General features: G+C 38.9%; 1 protein-coding gene across 1 annotated transcript in view; it reads left to right on the forward strand.

Annotated features, from left to right (window-relative positions):
* The window catches only part of TRDN (triadin), a 781,460-nt gene that overhangs the window by 286,614 nt on the left and 472,665 nt on the right, over positions 1–22,181 (forward strand). The window contains exon 32 of the mRNA XM_063441781.1: positions 16,795–16,842. Coding sequence (XP_063297851.1) covers positions 16,795–16,842 — 48 coding nt within the window. The remainder of the gene's footprint in view (positions 1–16,794; positions 16,843–22,181) is intronic.

Consider the following 22,181-nt stretch of genomic DNA (forward strand, 5'->3'; position numbering starts at 1 on the left):
CAATGTGAGATGAGGAATCTTCCTTGGCTGGACCTCTTGTTTTGGAGATGTGTGTGGTATGGTATTGGAACAGGTACTTCCACAGGCCAAACAGAGAGATCCTATTTGTGACAAAGTGTGTCTCTTGGACACATAATATATCTATTTTCACCCATCTTGCTTTATCCAAGAAGATACAACGTTTATGTGGGTGATTATGTGACTGTATTTTCATGGTCTTGGGGTTGTAAGTTGTAGTCATGTGGTGAGGATCGTAAGTAGCCCATTTTGTTAATGGGATTTTTTTATATTTAGGGCGAGAGATGGCAGTGTTGAAGTAGGTGTGGAGAATTCTTCCATGTAGGACATTTGAGCTAAAGGAGGGGTAATCAGTAACAGTGAGGATGAGGGTAAAAAGAACTGTGTGTCCTCCTTAGAGGATATGGTGTGGAGGGTTCCGCACCGTGGGGGTTGGAGAAACAAACATTCACCAATGAAGTGGCTGTAGAGCTCTAAGATACGATTGAAATCATTATTGAGCTGTGGTGTTATACAAACTTATGTTTAGGTAGCAAAGTCGTTTAACCAAGTCAAGAATCAATTGTTGTGATAAACAAAAATAACAACATACATATAAATAATTGTAGCTTAAGGGCATATCCCTTAGTCCACACAAAATAGACCATAGTTATATGTACTCAATGACAATGTTGCGCCAATGTTGGTCGTTTCTATTCCCTGTGGGGTGGTATTTGGTTTTGTGCGTAGTATTCAACTGCTGTGTTTTAGGCTGTTGCTACGACTCCTTTGGCCTATGGGTGGTGTGCCTCTTTGTATTTAAGATACACAGTTTGTTTCAGTAGCAGGGGTTTGGTAGGCTTGAGGTCGTTTATGGGTATTGATTTTTTTGTATTTATTTATTTTTAATCAAAGGGGTAACTTGTGTCTAAGGGCCACACCAATCTTATACATAGTCTGATGTGGGTCAGGTTTGTTAGTAAACAGTTTTCTAAGGAATATGTGCCTAATGTTTAAGCGGAGTTAGTATTGCCCTCGAGCAGAAGCTTATAGGCATCACATGAAGGCACTATTTGAAGACATCAAAATATAAGATAATACATAACAAATATACAAGAAATAAAAAATGAAAATAGATGAATAACGGGGTCTTGGAATGTTAGGGCTTTTCTGGGTTGTTAGCGAAGCACCATCGCTATTTTAACAGGTCCTGTTTCATGAGACCTTCAGAGATAATAGGTGTTGTATACCATAGGATCGCTAGTATGGTTGGCTGGTGCCCTTTTCCCAAAAAGAAAGCATTAGAACATGTAGCAGTAGGTGAGATGCAGTTTACAAACTGTTTACTTCCATGTTAGTTATTTTTTTGCTTTGCGCCTCTCTAGCTTTCTTTGCAAAGTTGTTGTGGTGTTATCCTGTTGGATCAGTCTAATCAGGCAGACATGGTGCACCCGGTTGATTAAGAGCATGTCTGCTGGTATATCCGGATCAAAGGCCCAGAGGAGGCCACGTGTGTAGGCCTGCAGGCAGGGCCGGCCTTAGGCATTTAGACGCCCTGTGCGAAAAATCTTCACAGCGCCCCCCCCGTCATCCATGTATGCTGTTATGTTTGTGTTGTCTGTGTATGTAATAGTACGTGTGATGACTGTGTGTGATATGTATGCTATGTGTGATATTTGTAATGGGTATATTAACAGTGTGTGATATGCGTGTATTGGTTGTATGTGACACACACACACACACACACACAGAGTCAGACGGCCATACACACACAGGAAGACATCCACACACGCACAAGCAGACAGTCATACACACACACACAGGCAGACAGTCATACACACACACACGCAGACAGTCATACACACAGACACACACAGACACACACAGGCAGACAGTCATACACACAGAGGCAGACAGTCATACACACAGAGGCAGTCATACACACAGAGGCAGTCATACACAGTCACACACACAGAGGCAGACAGTAATACACACAGACAAACACACAGAGGCATACAGTAATACACACAGACACACAGTGGCAGACAGTAATACACACAGACACACAGTGGCAGACAGTCATATACAGACACACGCAGACAGTCATACACACACACACGCAGACAGTCATACACACACACACACACAGACAAACACACAGGCAGATAGTCACACACACAGAGGCAGACAGTAATACACACAGACAAACACACAGAGGCAGACAGTAATACACACAGAGGCAGACAGTTATACACACACACACACGCAGACAGTCATACACACACACACACACACACACAGACACACACAGGCAGATAGTCATACACACAGAGGCAGACAGTCATACACACAGACACACACACAGAGGCAGACAGTCATACACACAGACACACAGAGGCAGACAGTCATACACACACACACACAGACAGTAACACACACACACACACACAGAGGCAGACAGTCAGACACATAGGCAGAGAGTCACACTCACATGACAATCACACAGTTACCTGTGGAGTTAATTGTGGAGGCAGTGCAGCTCCTGGTGACTGGTGGGGAAGCAGGGACTCCTTCCTGCTTCCCCTGCAGCAGTTTTCCGGCGCTTTTAGCTCCGCCCCCGCCGCACGGTAAGCTCCGCCCCCGCTGCAAATTTAAAAAAAAAAAAAATTTTTTTTTTTTTTTTTTTTTTTTAAATCGGCTGTGCGGCCGCACGGCGCCCCCTGCTCCATGGCGCCCTGTGCGGCCGCACAGCTCGCACACCCCTAAGGCCGGCCCTGCCTGCAGGTCCATGTGTAACATGGATTATGGCACTCCTCACAGCCTAGCATTGTTCCTTGGTGCTCTATCTTCTGAGTCTGCCATCCTGGACTCCAGGAGTTCTATTTTGTGTTCTAGATTTTGGACATGGTAAGGAATTCCTTAGTAATGTTCTCTGTATTAGTAGCGGGTATGTGCTCCGCTGTAGGAGTTGGGACACTCACGTCAGAGTCTCCGTCACCATCTTGTAAGTCGAGCAGCAATGTCAAATGCGCTGCAGGACCTTTTGGCCGAAAACATTAAATTTCTCTGCCTTTGTCGCTAATTTCTTTGTTTGTGTTGTGACATCTCACTGTTTGATATGACGGTGAGGCGTTTGCAGCTTGTTTTGCATGCTTTTTATGGAGCTCAGAACTGCAGCAATTTCTTATGCGGCCATATTGCTCGGTAGTTAGCCACACCCCATCTTCTAATCTTTTAAAAATGTCTCAAGGAGATGGAGATATCTACCCTGCAGTCCTCTAGGCAGAACAAAGCCATGCTCTACACAGAGCCGTGGGTCCTAAATATAGTATAAAAACAAATGTTTACAATACACAATAATGTTGCTTAATAATGCAATGAAATACAAGCTATGCATCTCTTCCTTTTTGTGAATCCTCCACACTTGAGGAATCAAAAAGTAAACCATGATGATGTAGTGTCGCAACCATGTCAGGACATATTTCACCTATCTATGGTTCCATTTTATTAATGGAAAATTACACTTTTCAAACTCGGTATATTGAACTGTCACCACTATAACAGGCTTACTATCACAATATAAGGCTTGGAACAACTGTCATGTCTTACACTTGTGTTCCTGTTAATGTAATAAACACTACACTATATCATGTATTCCTATTGTGCTTGTTTTTTTCCCAGAACGTTTACTTTCCAATCTGATAGTCTAGTGCAGGGATAGGCAACCTTCGGCTCTCCAGATGTTTTGGACTACACCTCCCATGATGCTTTGCCAGCATTGTGTGTAAGAGCATTATGGGGGATGTAGTCCACAACATCTGGAGAGCCGAAGGTTGCCTATCCCTGGTCTAGTGTCCTTATATAAAAATTTAGAATGTGCTTTTTATTCATTATTATTATTATTATCCCATTTTCTTCTATGATATGGCTTCTTACAGTCCATGTTTCAAGTCTACACATGTCAAGAAAATCTTGCCCATGACCATGTACTATATTATGTTTTGACTTGATATAATTTTGTATCTGATGTCTTATTCGTGATATGTAGTGACGAGATTCTTATACTTGTTGTATGACATATACTTCAATAAACTTAAAAAAAAAAACTGTCATATTACAGTGGGATGTCCTGCTTCCTTAATCACGTATTAACTTTTCAAAATCCAAAGTCAATAATAAAAACAGCGGATAGCATGCATTTCTTACTAGAATACTCAAAATATCATGTACATTTAGTTATTTCAACAAGCTAATTATAGCCTATATTATTCCCAGATTGATAATTTCCTAGCTTAGTTTTTAGCCTAAAATAATACTATAAGATATATCTAAAAAAGAGTGAGCAAGAGCAAGAAAGAAAGATCCAATTAAGACATACATATATTGTATTATGTATTATTGTATTATGTTTTTTTATTAAGAAGGGTATATAAAAAGCTAAAAAATACCTTGTCTGGAGCCTATCCACACTCTACCCCTCTCACTAATCCTAAACTTCCTGTGGCTTAATTAAAAATCTTTGAAAGACAGTTGATCTGGGCAATTGCTGCCTCTTGAGTTTAGCTACACATAGCACTATGCATTTTATGTATATGTAGATCACTGTGTCTTTAGAGAACTGCAAACTGCACTAGAGCCAAAAAAACGAGAAAAATTGGGGGGGAAAATCATGGAAAGAAAAATAGAACTTCTCTAAATTATCTCTCTTTTGCTTGTGTTCAATATGAGAAGTTATCAAGTAGCTTTACTGGACCGATACTTGAAGAATGTGTTGTATAAACTGATATATTGTTAGAAAAAGGGAAATACAAAATATTATAGCTCTTTTACAATATAGCAAGATTTGTCAAGGGAACTATTCAATTATCTTTATGAGAAAAGTGTTCATGCCAAATATGAGTCACATTAGATATTTAAACACTATTTTGATACATAAGCATTCTTATGTTAAAAAAAAAATCATTGTTAGTGAGATTAAAAAAAACATGATTTATGAAGATGATCTTATAAATAGATTGAGACTGCAAAGTAACCAAGGTTATAAGAAAAGGAGAACACCAGATGTTATATTATTTTTGTAAATCCTTTTAAGGTTGTTGTGAAACTGTCAAGAAGCTAACATTCAGTAAGGTTTTTTTTACACCCACAATGAATCTGATTTAGAGTTTTACCAGGGTGTGAAACCTATCTTCTAAAGAAAAAAAAAAATCTACAGCTTCTGTTTAATACTCTGTGAAATCAGCTGATCTCTTCCATTGTAACAAAAACAGGTTTCCTTGAATGTTTGATCGAGGCATCTGGGCATCAAGCTGAATCGGCCACAGCAGGTGCATGCATTAGAAAAATAATGTCAAGAGCCTTTTCTTGACTAATGTCATGTGTCAGGGTATGTAAAGCAGGCAGATATAAAAACTAAAATGACATACTCATGACTGATTATTTTAAATAATTTTATTTATTTATTTATTTTATTTAAAAACGTGTATCACCTATTAGAGAAGTAGTTCATTATATGTATGATTTTTAACAGCTTTTATGATGCTTAAGTCTTCTCTGTTTTAAAAAGGAATATGGAAAAATAGTCCATCTTGCAGCCTTTATTTAGGAAACAAAAAGTGACTCTTGTTATCGCATGTTCTCACAATATTTTTACTAGAAACCATATTGAATATCTTGATTGTATGCTCTGCGTTCACCTTGCCATACTTTAAATTGCATTAAGAAAAAAAAACTCCTCCACAGTAACTATGGTAGTAATAATACAAAATGCAGAAAAAATTAGCTCTATATTAATGATGATATTCATATAATAAACCTTTCATTCTTATGGCATTTGAGTTTAAATCCATTTTAAATATAATTTTTTCATGTAATTCCACAACTTTTTATTAAATAATGAAACCCACATTTGTGTTTGTTCTCTATAAATGAATGATGTACTCTATGGAACAATCTGTTTATCTGCAATAAGTACAGAGTACTTATGGACATAAAATATAAAATCATTTTAATGTTTTTCTAAAGGAACACAGTGTTCTATATCTTTCTTTCCATCTTACCACATAAACTAAACAGGAGAAATGGTAACTTATATATCTAATTACAAGCAGATAAATTAGAAATCTGGAAAACCAGAAGATGTATTTAACCAATTTAGATATGTTTTTTCTGTTAAAAGTTAATGTAATAAATAAAATGTACAACCGTTCTGAACAATATATCCTCATAAGATTACATTTTGTTAACTAATTGTGTTCCAAGCTGTATATAGAGATCGCAAAATGTTTGCAATATCAATTATCTAACATGTTATAAAAGCACATAGAAAATAATGGATAAACATTCATGTGCATTGTGAGGAAATAAATAGAATAAAAAAGCCTATCCTACATCGAAAGGAAATCTTCAAGTCTCTCAAGGCTTATTATAAACTTGAACCGCCTAATGTGTGAGAGGCTAAAACTCAGTTATAGGATGAAACTGGAGAGGTACATCTTAAAAAAAAAAAAAAAAAAAAAAAAGATTTGTGTGAGAACTCACCTACAAATTAGTATCTTTGAAAGACCCAGCACACTGCATTATAACACAATAAAAAGGTTTTACTGACACATGGATGTCAATTAAAACCTGTAGAGCCTAGTCTTTGATGGCAGTGAGCAATATTGAACTGTCTTTTAATGCCCAAGTAAAATGTAAGTTTTTTTGTTGTTATGTACAGGAACACAGGGATTGTGCATAAAAGACAATCATTCAAAAGACAAATAAAAAAAAGTGTATAACATAATAAACCAATATAGTCTTACTCATTTATCCATTATATGTATCCTTCAGATTTATATTACAGAAATGTCTACCATTGTAACCATGACTCATAATTCCTGCACTATTTTTAAACAAACGTTATCAAGACAAGCTCTCTTGTGACATCAGTGTCATGATTACCTACACTGTGTTGCAACTATATTTAAACATAATACTTGTATATCATGCATAGCTTTCTGCTTGATTTGCTAATTAAACATTACGCTCATCGTTTTAAAATGCCTGTTCCTGTATAATCATGAGTAATTGCATATTACATATGTTTAGTAGGGACTGATTTTTATTTTTCACAACATTTAAATAAGTGAAAGGGAGAATGTAATTGTGCTGCTGACATCATATAGTTTAAAAGAACATAATGACCAAGACCACCAGAGACCAGAACTGGAATCTCCTAAACCACCATCAAATCAGGATTCCACTGGACAGATAGCATGGTATACACAATGAACAAGGGTTTCATGGACTTCCTACTTACAAGGATGAAGCACATGGAATGAGGAATGAGAATGACATGTCTTTATATCAATTATGTTATTATCAACCAAACAGTAGCTAAGTGTAGTGGTGTCGCGGTACTTACCCTCTCCAGGGGCCGGCCGGGGTCCTCTGTTCTCGCTGCGCGCGGTCCTGCTTCTGCACGAGCCGCGTGCGGCTCATTTGACGGCGAAATCAGGAAGGCGGGCAGTGACCGCGAGAAGCGGTCACATGTCCCGCCTGACTCTAAGAGCGCGCTGCGTGTCTTGGGCGCGCTCTTAAAGGGACAGTGGGAGCCGAAATTTGAAACGGTCTCCCATTTGCCCCCGTCATGCCACATTCTCTATACACTCACGTTTTGGGGGCGTTGATATGACCGGGGCATATCAAAGTGAAGTCTAGGGTATTTATACTCACCTGTTCCTTAGTACCTTGCCCTATCGTGGTTTCTGTTCAGTTCCCTTTAGTGCTTGTATCGTTCAGTTGGTTTTTTGGTGCTGGATCTTGGCTTTGTTCCTGACTCCGCTTTCTCTTTATCCTTGCTTGTCTTGTCCGCCGGTTTGCTCTCCTGTGTACCAGTCCTTGGCTTGTTCTGTTTATGCTGTCTCTCTGTCCCCTTGACCTCGGCTTGTTCTGGACTCTTTTCTTGTCCACATCTAGTCCGGCCATTCTAAGGTCCGGTAAGACGTATCTTGTTTTCTTGCCTCTAGACTATCTGGACTATTCTTGCGTGTTGGGGTATATGACCGTGACAAGTGGGACTTTGAACAGTTCTCTCAACCAGGTTAGTTGAAGGTCTAGGTCATTCCCCTTTAATTTTTTACCTTGAATGGGGTGGGGGATGATGAGATAGTCTATGGACATCTCCATGTTTAGCAAAATACTGGAAACCTCCTCTCATTTTTATTAATTTAGTTTTCATGTTTAACTGTTTGCAGATTGGCAGATCTTCTCTACCAAGCTTCATAAAGTATTGTTCTACATTTCATTCTTAATAATGTACAATCTAAAATGCTCACTTTGAAGAACCAAGCAAGTTTAATTTCCTGAGCAAGGTCCAAATCAAATGTTTGAAAATAGTTAATTTGCCACTGTTGGCTTTTATACTATATATACCAGGCAAGACGCATTGTTCAGTGTGAATCAGTTGAAAATATGTGACACTGTGAAACACTCTCTGTAACTAAATAACTAAAACAGACGTTGTTCCCCATGTCTTCTATTATATCTGACTTTTAACAAATTGATAGCCAGTTGGTTTAAAGTATAGTAGAATAGGCTTGAATAGTCTTCTGTAAAAAAACTGATGACTTTACTGTACTAGTCAGTGGGGGTGCTAGATGCTGTTGATTGAGCATGTATACTGTGTGGTCATTGTATTCGAAATAATTGTGTGGGTAAAGCAACAAATCTTCATAAAATGTAGCATTAAGCATGAACATTCCTCCACGGAAATTGAGACTTCATTGCCCTATGTACAATGTTACTTGTGTCTTGTATCTTTTTCAGTAAATGTCTCTATTTTTCATATTACATGGCTGGATACTTTCCAGACAGAATGCATGTATATATGTATGTATACACACACTTGAGGACTGTCTGGAAAGTATGTGTATATATACATGAGGTTCATCATGATCCTGATGAAAGTCCTATGATGGATTGAAACTTCGATTTGCTGTAACCCGTGAGTTATGAATAAAGACAAATGATTTTCTTCAAAAAGCCCAGCGTGTGCCTTTCTTCATGGAGATTTATGTTGATTTGACTGAAAGAGCACCATGGCACTTATACTACAAATGTGAGTGCAGGATCGTGGAATATATATATATATAAAAGTGTGTGTGCGCGCGTGCACTTTTAACTTCAGCAATAACAATGTAGTGTTTGTTCAGAATTATTTGAATACTTAAAGGGACACTATAACAATTACAGCTTCCACAGGTTAATATATTGGTTTTCTTGCATACCTGCTACCTATGTCTATGAATGAAAAACACTTACTGCACTTCCCCCTTAAAACATTTGGCAACATGATGTTACTGAATGCTTTTCTGTGAAAAGTACTGGATTGAAATAATCCGTATGAGAAAGATTGGTGGTGCAACTTGCCATGCATGTCTTGGATTGAACAAGAGATTAGCAATGTTGATAAGTTCACAATGCGTGGGTAGGGCTTCAGTAAAGTGACTATCTGGCTCTGGATTATAGATACGTTTATTTATTTATTTTTCATTACAAGGACTGCCCTGCAATCTAGTAACGTAAATAAGGAACAATAATGGAATTAGAAATAAATATTTTTTTTATATTAGTAAATTAGTGTGTGTGTGGGGGGGGGGGGGGGGGTATATATATATTTTTATCCATGTTGAGCCAATATCTTAATATTACACAAATGTATAAATATTTTCAAGTAGGTACAAATGTGAGCTACTGTTTTCTTCTGGTGGTAATTTTCATGTCTAAACCATATGTTTTTGATTTTTTAGAAAACAACCCTACATCTTTAGTGAGTCAATTTTAATGGAATGGAAATTAAATGTCACTTGAATTTAAATATGTTTACTTATTTTCTATATTTTATATATAGTTGTGCCTAGACTGAACTGAATTGTGATTCCATGTTTGCTAAATCTTTTATAGTAAAAATAGAAATCCAGCGCACTCACTTATCAACTAAACAGCTGCTTTGATGCTGACAGATTTGACTAGTTTTATTAAAAACACCTAATCTAGGCAAAAAATAATGGGGGTTTAGTTACACTATATGATCATACATTGCATAAGCCTGCCACAAACATCAATGTACCCCATCTTTGGCAGGTCCTACTCTCACTGCCAACGGTCTACTAAATGAGCTATTCACTTGGGGAAATCCTTCCATCTCGAGTTCTCTGCAGTATAAGGCTTAAATAGGGTCCTGAGATGAGACACCTGTGACAGGGGGCGGTGCAAAACCAAGGAGCTGGCTAGACTCCCAAATATAAATGGGAAAACAAGGGGCTGTCTGCACTCACCTAAACATGCTTAAATGGGGTGCTGCTGGGGGCCAATAAATACAGTTGTTAAAGTTGTGACTTAAATATGAATATCAATTTAATAATTAATATATAATAATTAAGCAACAAATAACAACATTAATATTTTTTAGAGTTCGGTATTATGGTTGAATATATAATAGGAAATACACAAAACATTGTAGTATTAAATGTATATTTAATATAATTATAATAACAATTAAACACATGCTAGCAGAATGTCAATTTACCATAATAATTACACAATACAAAACTACAAAAGGTTGCCACACGTTTTACAAAAGGCTATTACAATTGCTAAATGTTACAATGGATTTATATTACTTACAAGGCCCCAGCCCTTTGGCTGGGGTTGTCAGAGCTGGTACTACATCTTAGGTCCAGTCAGGTACAGGCAAAAAGAGACAGAGTTTCTCCTACATCTGGTTTTTATTCAGTGTAAGTAGGCTGGCCTGTGATGTCACTGCCAGAAGCACATGTCTTCCTACACACTGCCCCTAGTGGTGCCTCCAAAGCATTACACTAAATATGCTTTATTTATGATGTAAAGTCATTAATTAATTGATACCATTACAAACCACCCTTTGACTTATGTCATAAAACAAGCATTTATAAAACCAGTACATTTTGAATCTTCCCCATTTTAACACTACCTGCCCTACAACAAAACCCACCTTTTGAAGAACGATACCCATTTACCCATTAATTATTACCCATTCACATTTTATTTCTTATATAAATGTTCACCATTGAGCACATGCATTACCAGTTGGGAAACCTTGGCCTAAAGTAGGCACATACCCACCCTTATAATAATGAACAACTCAAACCATGTTTTATTAGATTAACCAATGATATTGTGTTCATGTGAGGATGTGTTTTGGAGCTTAATATAGTATTAGACACCACAAACTCATAACACCTATGAATCATGGCACCGACCGACTTGATTTCTGTAGCCTCTGGCTGGTCTGTGTGCCTGGAATTTTCACAAACATTAGTCCTGGAAACTGGATACTCTATTCTTCGACAGTCTCATAGAACATACGCATGGAGACAGGGATGAATGAAATAGTTTGAGCAAACAAGGACGTAGGATTTTTGTATTTACAGTTCATGTGTGCAGGGACTTCTGTGTGTTTGTGGTCAATTGTCACAGTATCCTGCTCTGGCTGTATTATTTTACCTACTCCCATCACTCGCAGCTTCAGTATTTCTTCTCATAACAGTTCATGTGATCAAGGACTTTTGTGTGTTTGTGGTCACATTGTTTTGTTTTTTCTTTCTTTATACCATTAACCACCTTGACGTAACAGTTTCCTGCTCCTGATGCATTTTGTTCCGACTCTCACCATTCTTAGCTGCAATATTTTTTCTCCTTACAGCAACAGTTGAGCATAGTGTCCAGTGCTTCTTCTTAAAATATCCTTGCTTGAAAGTTCTTGAATGAAAACACAGGCAATGACGAACACAAACATAAATGGCAAATAACTGTGCCAATCATCACAAGTACCATTTGATTGTGGTGTCTTAACCATATTTTTCCCTATGGCGTTTGGATAAATACCTACACACCTCTCTTCACATCCAGCACACTCCTGATTCAGAGATAAAAACACAATATCACTGCTGTATCTACCAATTTAACCCAAACACTCGTTATTACTGCTGCATTTACCAATTTAATCTAAACACTCGTTATCACTGCTGTATTTAACCAATTTAATCTAAACATTAACCAAAACAATTACATTCCTATTTACCACCCTTCTATTTAAACATGTATAGATAACCCAAAATGCCTACTTTCTCTTATCCCTCTTATCACTCTTCCGTTTTTTGTTTGTTTTTTTGAACTGCAACCACTCAAATCACTTTACACAGACACAAATCAAGCACCTACTGGACAATGGGGTTCCCTCGTTAGAGCCCTCCCACCCCAGTTCGGTTTACACAAAAATACCCCCTGGTCCCTATGGGTCAATTCCCCCCTTTCCCAGGCAAGCATACATACATACAACAATAATACATAAGGGTTTCAATTGCAATACAATCACTAGAAATAAGAGAATAGTATGCACAAAATCATAGCATAGACATGTTAAATAGACAATAAAATAAAACATTCAATAGCTCATCAAAGGTCAACATTTAGACACTGGTCTCCATCTGATATTCTATCTGTGTTCCAATGTCCACCTCTGGTTTCTGCTACATCTGAAAAGGTTAGAAAACAGATCAGGATTACTTTCCTAGTCACTTATAGCGTATACTGCAAATATTTTACTTAGAATATATATATATATATATATATATATATATATATATACACACACAGACATGTAAACACACTCCTTCAGCTTTTCATTTTATAAATATTTTTTTTTTTTCAACAAGATTACTTTCTTAATTTTTTACAAGGCTCTTAAAAAAACACTAAACTAATAGCTGCTTTCTGCATCTTCTCTGCAATTCAGGAAACACATTTCTAGCCAACCTAAACATGTTTAATAACTCTCCACCCTTTGGTTAAATTATAGAGGAGTGAACCACAACACCTCTTCCGCCTCTGAAAGGATATAGGTCAATATGTCTCAAAGTTCAACACTTCTGACAGCTATGAGTGACTCCCTATTAATTTCTAGCCTTTCCACGGACATGCTTGCACCTCGCGGCTAAGGGCCTGCACAACTAACCATCCTGTGATGGCAGTGGCTTTCCGCATGGGGGTGACCGCCCCCGCAAAATTATAGAGGAGCAAACATACAGCAGCCTCTTTTCCGGCTCGATTAAAGGTTCTGGGCCAATATGTCTGCAATTTAACCAGTACACTCACGTATCACTTATTGTATATTTCCTGGTCTCTCAGGAATTTCTATTAAATAGCGTATCCCCTTCCCAGGGCAATATACAACAAAAACTAGTCACCAAGGGTCTCTATGGTCATGATAGGCCGCCCTACCACTAGTGTAATACGCCCTTTTTTTAAATATATTTCCTGGTCTCTCAGAGATTTAGCCTATCCCTTTCCCAGAGCAATATATATAAACAATTACAAATAAGTTACAAAACGCTACTTATAAGTAATACAGGGTTTCAAATAATATAATAATACAGGATAGAACTGCACAACAACTATTGGGTATGCTCCCCCTTATCCGGACACGTTTAAATACCCCCTAGCTCAGGTTCCCCACCCGCTACTGTAACTAAAATCACAGCCCACGTTATGGAGGTTCACCCGCTAGGCAGATACACCCTAATTCAAAGCATGGAAATATTAAAATCAGTTATAGATGGCTTCTAAAATAATATAAATCTTAATCTGAGCCCATACACTTACTTTGTTAAAAATGCTAACTTGTTAAAATATTCAGACTAAATAGGACAAAGGAATTATTTTACCATTTTTTCAGTTCATTTGTTACCAGTTCCTGAAATTCCATCATGTGTCCAGTAATTCCATAGTCCTGGATAATAAAGCTGAAAAACACTCCACAAAGGCAATTACATTTACAAAACAATGCAGTTTATTTTTTCTCATACAGGCAAGACTACCCACCCCCAACAAGGACATTCTCCCCCAGCTGTAGCTGTTAAAAAAGTGGTCTCTCCTTCATGAGTCAAAATCATATATATATTTATACTAATATTCTGTGTATACGCACACATAAATCTATTATTCACTGAATCTGCTTTACTAAACGTATCTTTTTCTTAACTACTAAATTTAATAAATTTTGTCCAAATCTCTTTTCAACTAGACAAATCCATGAATGCCAAACAAATGTAAATTAGTACACAAACAAACATGGTCAAATTTAGCAATACAACCTGGTGAACTAGTTTAGTGAAAAGTCTTTTCCTATGCAAATGGTAGCAAACAATGAAACTAGGCCTCAACTCATTTACACCATGTGGTCAATGGTGGATTCAAATCCACATGGTCAGACAAAAAGTAAAGTATATTTTTTCTATATAAAAATGACCAAAGATTGGTAACAAGCAACACAATAATTCATCACTATGTTCTACAGCAAGAGATACATTAAAAACAAATATCTAATCCCTATTTGCTATCTATATTCATTCCATTGAAACCAGATCATCAATTTATTCACTTCTATACAGACAGACAATTGACTCTATGTATTAAACAAAATGCATAACTTTTGTATTTTCCCTAATATTCCAGCATAATCCCATCTTCGTCGCCAAGTGTTAAAGTTGTGACTTAAATATGAATATCAATTTAATAATTAATATATAATAATTAAGCAACAAATAACAACATTAATATTTTTTAGAGTTCGGTATTATGGTTGAATATATAATAGGAAATACACAAAACATTGTAGTATTAAATGTATATTTAATATAATTATAATAACAATTAAACACATGCTAGCAGAATGTCAATTTACCATAATAATTACACAATACAAAACTACAAAAGGTTGCCACACGTTTTACAAAAGGCTATTACAATTGCTAAATGTTACAATGGATTTATATTACTTACAAGGCCCCAGCCCTTTGGCTGGGGTTGTCAGAGCTGGTACTACATCTTAGGTCCAGTCAGGTACAGGCAAAAAGAGACAGAGTTTCTCCTACATCTGGTTTTTATTCAGTGTAAGTAGGCTGGCCTGTGATGTCACTGCCAGAAGCACATGTCTTCCTACACACTGCCCCTAGTGGTGCCTCCAAAGCATTACACTAAATATGCTTTATTTATGATGTAAAGTCATTAATTAATTGATACCATTACAACAGTAAAAATAGAAATCCAGCGCACTCACTTATCAACTAAACAGCTACTTTGATGCTGACAGATTTGACTAGTTTTATTAAAAACACCTAATCTCGGCAAAAAATAATCTTTTATATACATGTAAAATAAAACATATAACCACAGGTGGGAAAAGGTTAATGCAAAGTAAAAGTGTTTTTTTAACGAATTTTTATATTGTGTAATTTCTAGAGTGTTTTTTTTTTTTTTTTTTGCATTTTAGATATCTGTTGTCGAAATGTCTCTCTTTGGGTGTACAATTTTAACCATACATCAAGTAAATTAAAATTTCTCTGATATATAATGTATGACTACTTAAAGGGACACTCCAGGCACCCAGACCACCTCTGCCCATTGGAGTAGTCTGGGTGCCAACTCCCACTTCCCTCAACCCTGCAAGTGTAATTATTGTCTACTAGACAGCCACTAGAGGGCACGTCGATGTTCATAGCACACTAAAAATGTGCTATAACGTCGCTGGACGTCCTCACACCATGTGAGGACCTTCAGCGTCACTGAAATCCTCATAGGAAAGCATTGGAAGCATTTTTCAATGCTTTCCTAAGGGGAGGTCTAATGCGTATGGGGGAGGAGCGTGGGCGGACCCTGACCCAGCGCAGATGGACATCGGCGCTAGATACAGATAAGTCACTGCAGGGGTTTTAACCCCTTCAGCAACTTGGGATGGGGGCTGGGAGGGAGAGGGGATCTGCAGTAACAGGAAAACTATTTGTTTTCCTGGCACTGGAGAGTCCCTTTAAAGGGATGCTCCAATCACCATTACAACTATAATTTATTGCAGTGTTTGTGATGTAAAGACTCTAAGAGTCAGTTCCAATGAATCTTAGAATGAATTGGTAGTGTAGTTAGGGTTATTTGTAAATCAGCCCCACCATGTCCTGCTTACTTGTACAGATATTTTGTACTTTTAATCTTGATCATTAAACTTTTCATATGGTGGGCAATCTGAGAGTTTGTGGTCTTTGAATGTCAGGGAATTATTGAAAATGGTTAGAAAAAAATAAATAAAAAAAGGAACTAAAGTCCATGCACCAGAAATACTACGATAAAATATTGTGTTTATAGTGATTGGAGTGGTTATTTAATATAATTATCATGTTAAAAAAATGTGATACATTTTACTGTAATTCTATAATTGGCCAAAATATAAATATATAGCAAGGCTATCATAATAGTGAAATACAATTATGCATAGCAACACATATAACACCAACCTGCATAATCTTTCCCACTTTTGCTGTTAATGCTTGTAATCAAGGGGAGAATAATTTATCACTCCATTGAGTGCCTACATTAGCTAATTGCTTGAATCTTTGTTAAAGTTTTCACTGCTGCATATACCCCCAAGAGACATAATAAATGCTTAATGACATTAGTTACTTACAGCCTGTTTGAAGTTCATGAACATTATTTTTAAAGCTTTAAAATGATCTTTAAGGTGTGAGTGGAGAAGATAGTTTCCATGTTTCCAATGATTTATGAACAGTATTATAATTTTAATATATAATGACCCATTTTTAACTTAGATAGGAGAATCTATGTATCTCTCTATGGAATAGCTACCCATCTATCCACCTTTAAAGACAATAGAGAATCACATATGTTTATTATTAGCAATTTTATTGTTTTTGTCTTATTTTATTGTAGCAAAACCAGAAGAAAAGAAGGCATCAACTGACAAAAAGGATATTCCAGGTACCAAGCAACCACAGAAAAATATGTTGGGGTTTTATAACAATATATATATTTGCTTTATAAATCATCACTTTATTTACAGTTGTAGGTGGCATAATTATGCTTGGATCCTCTATATATTAGTAGATCTTTCTATCACAGTAGACTGTTTCAATTGCAGAACACACTCAGTATCAGTTGTAGAACATCAGCAAATTCATTCATAATAATAACTATAATTTGTTTAAAGGGACACTATAGTCACCAGAACAACTACAGCTTATTGTATTTATTCTGGTGAGCCTAATAATTCCATTCAGGCTTTTTGCAGTAAACACTGTCCTGTTTTTTTCAGAGAGAATCTAGTGTTTACATTACATCTTAAGGATAACTCCACTGGCCACTCATCAGATAACTACTAGACGTGCTTCCTGGGGCAGTGCTGCACAGTGTGAAAAAATATTTAGTATATGATACATGTACGTGGTTTTCTGTTGTAAACTGCTTTAAGCTTGGGTTATTATCATAGGATGCTGGAAATGTTGTAATGCATGGCATTGGAAGGGGGGAGGCACCGTGACTAATGGAGCAAGGCCTGGTGCATGTTGTAGAGTACTTTCCATGATTGATTCAGTATTTACTGTAAGTTGGTGACTTAAGTACACAACTGAACTAAGATAAGTGCATATAACAATAAATCACAAAAACACATAGACCTTGTGTGTCTATTCTGAAATCTAACCCCATCTATTAATCCAATTCCTGGATTTCATGATATTGTTCACCAATATACTGCTGATTCCTTTAATTCATACATCTGATTTCTTATTTAATAGACTGATCTGATTTTAAGGTAAAACATACTTCTAATGGCATGCAAGTAATAAACAAAACACTGTCAGTTATCTGTGGCTGTGTTAAGGAGCACTCCAAGCATAAAACAACTAGTGATGTCGCGAACACAAAATTTTCGGTGGACACGAACTTCCGCAAACGTTCGCAAACCGGCGAACCGCCATTGACTTCAATGGGCAGGCGAATTTTAAAACCCACAGGGACTCTTTCTGGCCACAAAAGTGATGGAAAAGTTGTTTCAAGGGGACTAACATCTGGACTGTGGCACGCCGGAGGGGGATCCATGGCAAAACTCCCATGGAAAATTACACAGTTGATGCAGAGTCTGGTTTTAATCCATAAAGGATATAAATCACCTAACATTCCTAAATCACAATGGATATGGATTGACACCTGACATATGACATCTTGACACCTTGACATACGGATTGACACCTGTCTTCAGAGACCATGATACACACGGACACAGAGCAGAATAGGGACTGTTCCCCCTACATAGGGTCACTTGGCAGATATGGATTGACACATGTCCTCAGAGACCATGATACACACTGACACAGAGCAGAATAGAGACTGTTCCCCCTACATAGGGTCACTTGGCAGATATGGATTGACACCTGTCCTCAGAGATCATGATACACACTGACACAGAGCAGAATAGAGACTGTTCCCCCTACATAGGGTCACTTGGCAGATATGGATTGACACCTGTCCTCAGAGATCATGATACACACTGACACAGAGCAGAATAGAGACTGTTCCCCCTACATAGGGTCACTTGGCAGATATGGATTTACACCTGTCCTCAGAGCCCCTGATACAAACTGACACAGAGCAGAATAGGGACTGTTCCCCCTACATAGGGTCACTTGGCAGGTATGGATTGACACCTATCCTAAGGATCCCTGATACACACTGACACAGAGCAGAGTAGGGACTGTTCCCCCTACATAGGGTCCCTTGGCAGATATGGATTGACACCTGTCCTCAGAGATCATGATACACACTGACACAGAGCAGAATAGAGACTGTTCCCCCTACATAGGGTCACTTGGCAGATATGGATTGACACCTGTCCTCAGAGCCCCTGATACACACTGACACAGAGCAGAATAGGGACTGTTCCCCCTACATAGGGTCACTTGGCAGATATGGATTGACACCTGTCCTCAGAGACCATGATACACACTGACACAGAGCAGAATAGGGACTGTTACCCCTACATAGGGTCACTTGGCAGATATGGATTGACACCTGTCCTCAGAGATCATGATACACACTGACACAGAGCAGAATAGAGACTGTTCCCCCTACATAGGGTCACTTGGCAGATATGGATTGACACCTGTCCTCAGAGATCATGATACACACTGACACAGAGCAGAATAGAGACTGTTCCCCCTACATAGGGTCACTTGGCAGATATGGATTGACACCTGTCCTCAGAGCCCCTGATACATACTGACACAGAGCAGAATAGGGACTGTTCCCCCTACATAGGGTCACTTGGCAGATATGGATTGACACCTGTCATCAGAGACCATGATACACACTGACACAGAGCAGAATAGGGACTGTTACCCCTACATAGGGTCACTTGGCAGATATAGATTGACACCTGTCCTCAGAGATCATGATACACACTGACACAGAGCAGAATAGAGACTGTTCCCCCTACATAGGGTCACTTGGCAGATATGGATTGACACCTGTCCTCAGAGACCATGATACACACTGACACAGAGCAGAATAGAGACTGTTCCCCTACATAGGGTCACTTGGCAGATATGGATTGACACATGTCCTCAGAGACCACGATACACACTGACACAGAGCAGAATAGAGACTGTTCCCCCTACATAGGGTCACTTGGCAGATATGGATTGACACCTGTCCTCAGAGCCTCTGATAGACACTGACACAGAGCAGAATAGGGACTGTTCCCCCTACATAGGGTCACTTGGCAGATATGGATTGACACCTGTCCTCAGAGACCTAATTGTGTAATAATGGTAATACTATTACCTATTATATAATATTGGCAGGGGCAAGGAAATTCCCTCTAAATAGATGGATATAGGCAGAGTATGCAGAGTGATAAAGTATCAATAAGGTGATAAAAAGTTAAATGTATCACAGACACACAGCCACCCTTTCTCTTAGCTAGTTTCCAGAAATGCTGGATAGGTAGAAGGGCTATAAAGACTCTAAGAAGAATCCTCTAAACTAGCCCTAATCTCCTTAAACACCTTCAAGGGTGTTCTAAGCTAAAGTTCAATCTAAACGTTTAGATGACTGCCTGATTCCCCATCACAGATGCTGGCTAGGAATAACAGTGTGCAAGACAAAGAGTGGGTCTAAGTGCCCATAGTGCAGTAAAGTGTCCCTAGTGAAGTGAAAAAGAGAATAACGAGCTGGCGGCGGCGCCCAAGAGAATAACGAGCTGGCGCCCTATCAGGGGACGTATATATGGCATCGATTTTAGGAACCGGGAGATGGAAAAAGATGCTTGGTCGGTCCTCCTACTTCAAATTTGGGGCACTGTGCATGCAATCTAATGTGCCACCAGATAGGAGTGGTGTGTTAAGTAGTACTATTCCTATCAGTTTAATCCCTGTTATGTGCCTTTTTTTTTGTTTTGGTTTTTGAAGCCACAGTGCAGCCCCAGAGTGACGAAAAATGATGTACACATGCCTGAAAAATTAGGTATTGTTGCAGCCGCTGCTGTAGAAGCGGCCATAAAAATTTATGTTTGTTTCCCAGGCAGAAAGTGCCCTAAAACATTGCGGCTTGAACCCTAGTTGGTGGCGGATAAGTCACGCAAGTCAACCGGCATTCAGAGCTAAAATACAGCAGCGTGTGGACCATTTTTAGCCCAAGGCAGCTCATCTCATCAGGCCTTTTTTAATCGAATGTATCGCCCAGTGTCAGTCCCTTCGGGATCCATCCCTCATTCATCTTAATAAAGGTGAGGTAATCTAGACTTTTTGGACCTAGGCGACTTCTCTTCTCAGTGACAATACCTCCTGCTGCACTGAAGGTCCTTTCTTACAGGACACTTGAAGCGGGGCAGGCCAGAAGTTCTATCACAAATTGGGATAGCTCAGGCCACAGGTAAAGCCTGCACACCTAGTAGTCAAGGGGTTCATCGCTCCTCAGAGGGTCGATATCTGCAGTTAAGGCGAGGTAGTCTGCTACCTGTCGGTCGAGTCGTTCTCTAAGGGTGGATACCGAAGGGCTGTGGCGATGCGTAGGACTTAAAAAGCTCCGCATGTCCTCCATCAACAACACGTCTTTAAAGCATCCTGTCCTTGCCGGCGTGATCGTGGGAGGTGGAGGATGACTTTCACCTCTTCCCCTGTTAGATTCCCGTTGTGCTGTGACATCACCCTTATACGCTGTGTAAAGCATACTTTTTAATTTATTTTGCAAATTCTGCATCCTTTCCAACTTGTTGTAATTCGGTAACATTTTAGCCACTTTCTGCTTATACCGGGGGTCTAGTAGCGTGGACACCCAGTACAGGTCGTTCTCCTTCAGCCTTTTTATACGAGGGTCCCTCAACAGGCACGACCGCATGAAAGACCCCATTTGCACAAGGTTGGATGCCGAGCTACTCATTTCCCTTTCCTCCTCCTCAGTGATCTCAATGAAGGTATGTTCTTCCCCCCAGCCACGTACAACACCACGGGTACCAGATAGGTGACAATGAGTACCCTTGGGATGCCTGTTGTGGTTGGTCTTCCTCCTCCTCCTCAAAGCCACAATCCTCCTCTGACTCCTCTTCCTCACAATCCTCTTCCAGCGTTGCCACAGGTCCAGCAAGCGATGCTGATAAGGCTGTTTCTGGTGGTGATGGTGACCACAACTCTTCCTCTTCACACTGATCTATGGCCTGATCCAGCACTCTTCGCAGGGCACGCTCCAGGAAGAAAACAAATGGTATAATGTCGCTGATGGTGCCTTCGGTTCGACTGACTAGGTTTGTCACCTCTTCAAAAGGACGCATGAGCCTACAGGCATTGCGCATGATCGTCCAGTAACGTGGCAAAAAATTCCTAGCTCCCCAGAGGCTGTCCTAGCACCCCGGTCATACAAATATTCATTAACGGCTTTTTCTTGTTGGAGCAGGCGGTCGAACATTAGGAGTGTTGAATTCCAACGTGTCGGGCTGTCGCAAATCAAGCGCCTCACTGCCATGTTGTTTCGCCGCTGGATATCTGCAAAGTGCACCATGGCCGTGTAGGAATGCCTGAAATGGCCACACACCTTCCTGGCCTGCTTTAGGACGTCCTGCAAGCCTGTGTACTTATGCACAAAGCGTTGTACGATCAGATTACACACATGTGCCATGCACGGCACATGTGTCAACTTGCCCAACTTCAATGCCGCCAACAAATTTGTTCTGTTGTCACAAACCACTTTGCCGATATCCAGTTGCTGCGGAGTCAGACACTTTTCCACCTGTGCATTCAGGGCAGACATGAGTGCTTGTCCGGTGTGAC

The sequence above is a fragment of the Pelobates fuscus genome, chromosome 2 (assembly GCF_036172605.1).
Source record: "Pelobates fuscus isolate aPelFus1 chromosome 2, aPelFus1.pri, whole genome shotgun sequence".
Lineage (NCBI taxonomy): Eukaryota > Metazoa > Chordata > Amphibia > Anura > Pelobatidae > Pelobates > Pelobates fuscus.